The sequence below is a fragment of the chloroplast genome of Lactuca sativa, assembly GCF_002870075.4.
Source record: "Lactuca sativa chloroplast, complete genome".
NCBI lineage: Eukaryota > Viridiplantae > Streptophyta > Magnoliopsida > Asterales > Asteraceae > Lactuca > Lactuca sativa.
Genome location: NC_007578.1, coordinates 5,001 through 12,500, shown reverse-complemented (window position 1 = coordinate 12,500; position 7,500 = coordinate 5,001). Strand labels below are relative to the sequence as shown.

General features: G+C 32.9%; 5 protein-coding genes and 6 non-coding genes across 11 annotated transcripts; 7 read left to right on the top strand and 4 right to left on the bottom strand. All coding sequences in view use genetic code 11, as the record gives it.

Moving 5' to 3' along the window:
* Positions 1–413: 413 nt before the first annotated feature.
* Positions 414–485, top strand: trnE. Its single transcript has one exon. It is a non-coding gene; the product is annotated as a tRNA-Glu (tRNA).
* A 103-nt stretch (positions 486–588) lies between these two features.
* trnY lies at positions 589–672 on the top strand. The gene has a single exon. It is a non-coding gene; the product is annotated as a tRNA-Tyr (tRNA).
* A 113-nt stretch (positions 673–785) lies between these two features.
* On the top strand, positions 786–860 carry trnD. Its single transcript has one exon. It is a non-coding gene; the product is annotated as a tRNA-Asp (tRNA).
* Positions 861–1,524: 664 nt separating this feature from the next.
* Positions 1,525–1,629, top strand: psbM (photosystem II protein M). The gene has a single exon. The coding sequence runs from the start codon at positions 1,525–1,527 to the stop codon at positions 1,627–1,629; it is 105 nt and encodes a 34-aa protein (YP_398315.1).
* A 492-nt stretch (positions 1,630–2,121) lies between these two features.
* petN (cytochrome b6/f complex subunit VIII) lies at positions 2,122–2,211 on the bottom strand. Its single transcript has one exon. It carries the CDS (start codon positions 2,209–2,211, stop codon positions 2,122–2,124), a length of 90 nt encoding a protein of 29 aa, YP_398314.1.
* Positions 2,212–3,042: 831 nt separating this feature from the next.
* trnC lies at positions 3,043–3,113 on the bottom strand. Its single transcript has one exon. It is a non-coding gene; the product is annotated as a tRNA-Cys (tRNA).
* A 751-nt stretch (positions 3,114–3,864) lies between these two features.
* trnS lies at positions 3,865–3,953 on the top strand. Its single transcript has one exon. It is a non-coding gene; the product is annotated as a tRNA-Ser (tRNA).
* A 154-nt stretch (positions 3,954–4,107) lies between these two features.
* psbI (photosystem II protein I) lies at positions 4,108–4,218 on the bottom strand. The gene has a single exon. It carries the CDS (start codon positions 4,216–4,218, stop codon positions 4,108–4,110), a length of 111 nt encoding a protein of 36 aa, YP_398313.1.
* A 404-nt stretch (positions 4,219–4,622) lies between these two features.
* psbK (photosystem II protein K) lies at positions 4,623–4,802 on the bottom strand. The gene has a single exon. It carries the CDS (start codon positions 4,800–4,802, stop codon positions 4,623–4,625), a length of 180 nt encoding a protein of 59 aa, YP_398312.1.
* A 365-nt stretch (positions 4,803–5,167) lies between these two features.
* Positions 5,168–5,240, top strand: trnQ. The gene has a single exon. It is a non-coding gene; the product is annotated as a tRNA-Gln (tRNA).
* A 958-nt stretch (positions 5,241–6,198) lies between these two features.
* Positions 6,199–7,313, top strand: rps16 (ribosomal protein S16). The gene is made up of 2 exons: positions 6,199–6,238; positions 7,087–7,313. Exons 1-2 carry the CDS (start codon positions 6,199–6,201, stop codon positions 7,311–7,313), a joined length of 267 nt encoding a protein of 88 aa, YP_398311.1.
* Positions 7,314–7,500: the final 187 nt, after the last annotated feature.

The following is a 7,500-nucleotide window of genomic DNA, read 5'->3' as shown; positions in this document are numbered from 1 at the left end:
TATATATATATAATTTGATATGGCTTTGATATGATTTAGGGCTCAATAAAATTCCCAAATCAGACTTTGGTAAATCATTTTTTTTTGCATCTCCTGCTCTGCTGATTCAGAGGTACCGTATCTTGGATCCAATGCAAAACTCTTTCTGAATGAGAGAGATAAAGACGAGAAAAACCAATGAAATAAAGTTGAAAGATTGTATAGTTTAATGGTAAAGTTTGATTACCGTTAACCCCCAGAAAAGTTAACGAGTTTTTCGGTTTGATTCATATCCTATTCATCTTCTAAAGGTGTCCCTCGGCTGATTTATATTTAAGTTAAGGTGGCCTTAGGCCTTATTCCCTATTGTATTTGTATTGTGTAGTGCTTTTTGATTTCCTAAAGGTGGCCATAGGCCCCTATGGTCCATTGGTGCCCCTATGGTCCAGTGGTTACGACCTCTCTCTTTCACGGAGAAAACGAGGGTTCAAGTCCCTCTAGGGGTATACCAAGACCATAGGAGTAGGATTTTATCAAAAGTGAAATGTATTTGTCAAGTCCGCCTGGTAGACGAAAGGAAGTTGATTATGGAACGTCTAATTAGGCGTTGGGTCGATGCCCGAGTGGTTAATGGGGACGGACTGTAAATTCGTTGACAATATGTCTACGCTGGTTCAAATCCAGCTCGGCCCAAAAATTCGCCAATATACTATCAAATGGTAGAACCCTCTTGTTCTTAAGAAATACCTGATAAGAGAGAATAAAAAAGAAGCCAAATTTTCTGTTAGATCTCTTCTTATTTCCCTGGGATTGTAGTTCAATAGGCAAGAGCACCGCCCTGTCAAGGCGGACGTTGCGGGTTCGAGCCCCGTCAGTCCCGACGGATCCAATAAGTACATCAATTCACCTCTCCATTTTATGTGAAATGAAAGAAGGGACAGAGATCATAATTTAATTCCGAAGGGGTTTCCCCTCTTTTTTTCAGGATTCTGTCGAAGAAAGAACAAACACTAAACTAAAATAAAATGAAAATAACTAAAATAGTGAAGTTGATAGAATATTCCATCTTTTCTCCCGCGACTCCTCTTTCTCATACTTCTTTGTCTTCCAAATAAAATTGGATCATTCAAATTTACAACCTAATTCCTCTCTTTTTCCACTTCGCTTGTATTTTTTGTTGGCGTTTTGTAGTTAATGGAAATGGAAACGGACGAGGATACTTCATTTGATGGTTCTATACGGAAGACCTAAGGTAGGTTATAGAAAAGAAAGAACAGAAAAGAAGGATAAATAAAGGAATTTTTGATTGGTCCGGGAATCCAATCTTGGATTCGGTATGGATAAAAGATCTTCGTATGTTATACTATTCAATTCTCGACGACGAATTAATTTAATAGCTCAGATATTGTTATTCATGATATTGATCCGATTCAAGATCATCGATAGGTAATGCATTCATGGAATTGACAGGTGAAAGATTTATCATCTCTATGGGATTAAATCCCGAGTTATTGTGAAATAAAAAAAAACGATGAGATTGAGATTATGGAAGTAAATATTCTTGCATTTATTGCTACTGCACTGTTCATTTTAGTTCCTACTGCTTTTCTACTTATCATTTACGTAAAAACAGTCAGTCAAAATAATTAATTACTTGAAATGAAACTTGACTTCTGAGTTCTTATCAATAGTTGAAGAAATCAAATCAAAAGAATTATTTTTTTGCGTTTTAAATGAAATCAACGGGCTATAATGAGCGGTATTCTATGAGATCCGAGAGTATGGTAAGAAATTTCTTACCATACTCTCTATTAGTGTTATAGTAGTGTATAAAGTTGTACTTTACTTTCTAATAAAGTTGGTATACTATATTAGCTTCTATCTTCAATATATGTAGTGATTAATCCATATATGGAATTAACGTAGGACCCAATTCTCTTTCTTTCTGAAATAATTGTTTTACTGAATAATTGTTTTACTGTTATATAATACATTTCTCCACTAGAATCCAATGGAATTTCGAAATGAATAAATTTTGATTTGAAAATTATTTCAATTCAAATAAAAAATAAAAAATGCGTTGCAGAACGATCTATAAAACAATTGATACCATTTCATTCCTAAACTAAATTAGTAGTCCTTCTAAAGTCCACTTCTTCCCCATACTACGAGTGAAAGGGAAAATGTAAAGACTACCATTAAAGCAGCCCAAGCGAGACTTACTATATCCATGTCAATTATGTCCCTTATCTTTATGCTAGAAATATTCCATTATTGTATTGCTCACTAATAATAGTAGAATCCATGGTCCAGAGTCAAAAAGGGATTCTGGCCGAACACTATTGATGAACCAATCAAATAAAATTGATGAACCAATCAAATAAATCCATTTCTAAAAAATTCCTATATGATTTCTAACCGGGAAAGACTAAACACAACTAAAATACACAATGACGCTACAAAGGAATGTTACTAATGGAACATATAGTAATAAAAAAACAGGGCCCATTCTTTGTTGCCCTTCAAAGTACAAATAGATCAATTGCTATCTATTACATACTTTTATTTCCTATTTGATCTAATCCGTACCCTTTCCTTTCCCGATTGTCTCTCTGAAGCAGTTGGGAGATAGTATATTATACTCTTGACGAGGGGTTAAAAAAAAAAATAATAATAATTTTTTTTTCACTTTAAAAAAGTAAATTATCCATCCAATCTCAATCTAATAGTGATTGAATGCCTGAACACTCAGAGATTCTCGCGAGTCTATATATGTAGATTACATAAAGGACTTTCCACAACTAGTTAGCCGCCGGCGGCTATGCCAATGAAATTCAAGACCCAATCAGTAGACATTAGCAGTAGAAGGGAATCGGGAAGTCTTGCTTCGACCATTATAATATAATCTTTATTTGAATTTTAGATTGAAAGATTTCCAATCTTTTACAAAATCCCCAGAACAGATGTTTAGAATCAACCAAGTATCAACAATCGCCTTATCTGTTGGGTAAAATTTGGGTGATTTATATCAGCAGATAATAAATTTTGATTCGTTTGTTGATGAGGCGGCACCCGGATTTGAACTGGGGAAAAAGGATTTGCAGTCCCCCGCCTTACCACTCGGCCATGCCGCCAAAACGATACATAATAAGATAAAATTTTATGGGTTGGATTACTAAACTTTAGTTTATTGTACTTGCATCCCTTTTTTAATTTCATCCTTTTTTTTCTAAATTTATAAAAATTCTAAAAGAAACCCTTTTCCCCTTTTGTTTGACCACCCCTTCGATTGATTGTATAGTATCTCAAAACATAAAATGTCGAAAAACTTCCCCTCACTTTTCTATTGAAAAATCAAATGTATATTTTCATTCAAAAAAGCCAAAATTTATGTCACAAAATTTATGACAAATGGGAACCATTAACTATTCGTTGACTGAGAATTCCTGAATGATTCTTGGATTTGAATCTAAAATTGGGGTTGCCTAATGACATAAGAAACTACAAAACATACTTAATTGATTCTTAATCCTTTCAATTTCCATTATAACAAAAACGATAAGTATATGTAAACCCCACAATGGAAATTCTTACACAGATACCAAATTGGGTATCTTTTTTAGAGTATGTTTCCTATACCTATAAATATATGGAATTCGTTGGAACAAAAAAAGGCCCGGCTGGGTATTGACCGGGCCAGGCCCAAAAGGCACTTCGAACAAAATAAAAGCAAGAAGGTCTTCTTTATTTATCTTTCTATTTGGATCTTTCGAGCATCTAAATGGAATTGCTAATTATATAATAACGATAAAGAATGTGAAAGAAATACTTTCGTTAATCCTTACTTGATGTGTAATGTAACATAGTAATTATCTTTTTCAATTGGGAGAGATGGCTGAGTGGACGAAAGCGACGGATTGCTAATCCGTTGTACGAGTTATTCGTACCGAGGGTTCGAATCCCTCTCTTTCCGTTTCCGTTGATGACTTTCTATTTTTTTTCTTTCAAATTTCGCAAACCCCTTTTAAATTAAATGATTTTTTTACTAGTTAAACGTATGGAATATGAATATATAAAATAAAATCTTAAGAAAATTGTAAATCAAGCAAGAAAAACGAAATTTTTATTTTATTCTTCACGTCCAGGATTACGTCCTGGATCATTGGATAGGAATCCAAAGATGAAGAGAGAAACAAAGAATATTACTACTGTGTAAACGAAAAGTTTGAGAGTAAGCATTACACAACCTCCAAGATCATTTTTTGAAAAAGAAAAACGAGAAAAGATAATAGATCCTCCATTTTTATATCACATATCCTATTTTGACACCAAGAAATGAATTCTAGAAATAGAAAAGAATGTTCAGAAATTCAACTGAAGTTTAAATTTGTAATAAGAGTCTTTGATTATCACAAATCACTTTCATACCCACAATTAGATATTCTAAGGGACCCTAACCTAATAAGGTCTTTCGCCGGAAAAAGGATTAGAATCGGGAAATGGGGCGAGCCAAATTTATTGCGGCTAGCCAAGAATTTCAATGTTTGAATTGAAGGTTCATACTCCCAGACTTATTTGATCTTATCAATTGTTATAATTTTTCTCGAATAAATCATGAATTTTCTAGGATAGTATTCAAGATCTTATCGAAAACTTACAGCAGCTTGCCAAACAAAGGCTAAAAGAAAAAAGAACAGGGGTATGACTGGCATAACATCTACGATTGGATTCAAAAAAGCATAGGCTTCGGGCAATTTGGCGAAGAAAAGACTACTCGGATAAAGGGCAGAATTAAGACAGATCAAACTAAAGATATTAAGCATAACAGACATTTTGTTCGTCGAGATAATTGCATTTTGATTGAGTTATTTATATAAGGAAAAATGAAGAAAGTAAGGTAGACAAAAAACTCCTTCTTTTTCCGCTCAATCAAAAATCCTCCAATTCTCAAAGGAGAATAGAAGAAATCATACTTTCATACAATATCTTAATTGAATTGTATGTAATGATCAATAAATTCAGTTGAATTCTAGATATACACATGTCAAAATCCTAGCACGAATCTATAATATATTCTATAAAGAAGAATAAAGAAGAAAGATTTTCTATAGATAGTTGGGCTGGAATTGACGAACACTTAATACCAATATTATTCTTTATTAGTATTAGTGTCCAATAACAATATAAATGGGGCGTAGCCAAGTGGTAAGGCAACGGGTTTTGGTCCCGCTATTCGGAGGTTCGAATCCTTCCGTCCCAGAGCATATCCATTGTATCCGAATACATCTTTTTTGTTCAACAAGGTTCTGTTTCAAGGTCTAATATTGGATAGAATCTTATTCTTCTTTCTTTTTTGATTTTTAATGATTCTTTTCGGAATCATATCTCAGTTTTTCACAAAATGAACTAAATCGAGTTCAAATGACATGCAAATGTAACTGACTCCTTTTGTGATCCAGATAAAGATAAGATGGGGCATAGATCACAGTTGCAGAAAGATTACTTAACCTCAGGTTAAACAAAATATGAAAATACATATAAAACGAGGAAGTGCTTAGCCTATGGGTATGTATTGTTATCCTATTTCAGTGACAATAGTCTTTCTATTTTTGTGAAAAATAATTTGCATCCCTAAAATATTCAAATTTAAATATTTAACAATGATATTTCTTTTTATTGTTCGATCTTTTTAGCTTATTTGCTTTAAATCATTGACAATTCTATTCGAAAAGAAACAGAAATTCTTATTTCTTATGATAATCAAATGTAGGCTTTACTGTAAAAGTAAAACTTGACTCAAATAATGATGTCGAAGTAGGAAACTTTTTCAATTATCAAGATTTGTAATGATTCCTTATGGGTTGAATCTTTGAGAAGTTGGAAATGGGTCAGTCTATCTTATTGATTGAGTCACTTGAACAGGCAGAGTCAAATAGAATTTATTTATTCGTGTTATTTCTGTTAGTTATGTTATTTCTATATTTAGATTTCTGGATATTTCTGTTAGATATTTTTTTGAGATATAGATTTATAGAAAAAATTTCCGTTCATACAAAAAAGCCCGGGTCTTGCTAAGATTTCTTAATAAAAAATATTTATTATCTATGTAGCTAGGAAAAAAAATATAAATGACTATGTCTCTGTACCGACTGAACCAATGACTATTCATGATTCCATAATTGAATCAATTCCATACTGGTTCCAAATTAGAGGAATGTTATGGTAAAACTTCGTTTAAAACGATGTGGTAGAAAGCAACGTGCGACTTGAAGGACACGATCCGGTGTGGATTTTTATTCTTACATCCACCATTTTCTTTTATATAGGAATGAAGGTGCTCTTGGCTCGACGTCGTTTGTTCTATTCTACTAGAACCCTTCTTTTTTATTGGGTTGTAATGTAAATAGTTCATGATGGAGCTCGAGTAGAAAGTATGGATTAATTTCTCAGGGGCAACGATCTAGGGTTAATGCCAATCAATAAATTGGAACAACTTCGTAAGTATATCTTCGATATCGATATAGAAATTGAAAGGATCCGATTCGAGCAAATTTTCAATTCAAAAAAATTGTTGGAACCGCAAAACGTTTTCGATCCACAGTGTATCGCGCACGAATCAACCGTCGGTATGATTCTAGAAAGAAATCACAAAAGGGGTATGTTGCTACCATTTTGAAAGGATTCAGAAGCACCGAAGTAATGTCTAAACCCAATGATTTAAAACAAAGATAAAGGATCCCAGAACAAGGAAACACCACTTCAATTGTCTCACAGATCCGAATAAAGAATCCAAATAGATTTTCAACGAGACAAAAGGGGGGGTTAAAGACCACTCAATAAAAAAATATCTTAATTTTATTTAATATATTTGATAATTATTGAACTTGAGTTATGAGTACAAATGATTTTTTAGTTTTCAGTAAGTAAGTTAAATAAAAATGACTATAAGTTAAATTATAGGCTAATTTATTTTACGGATTCCTTTACTATTTATTATAATTTTATCCATAGACAAAACTTCAAATCATTTTTTCTCGAGCCGTACGAGGAGAAAACTTCCTATACGGTTCTAGGGGGGGGTTCTTTTTCATCTACATCTATCCCGATGAGCCGTCTATCGAATCGTTGCAATTGATGTTCGATCCCGAAGAGAAGGAAGAGATCTTCGGAAAGTGGGTTTTTATGATCCGATCAAGAATCAAACTTATTTAAACGTTCCCGCTATTCTCTATTTCCTTGAAAAAGGCGCTCAGCCTACAGGAACTGTTCAGGATATTTTAAAAAAGGCAGAGGTTTTTAAGGAACTTTGCCCTAATCAAACGAAATTCAATTAAATTAAGGAATTAAATTAAGGAAATAAAAACTAAGGGTAGGATAGTGATTTCTATATAATTTTGGATATCTTTTCTATACTATGTTTTTTTTATTTCCTTCTTTTCTTGCTCTATTAGTATCTATTTATCATTTCTTTTATAGAATCTTTTTCTAACGAAAACCTTATTTGATTGATCCTCACAAAAT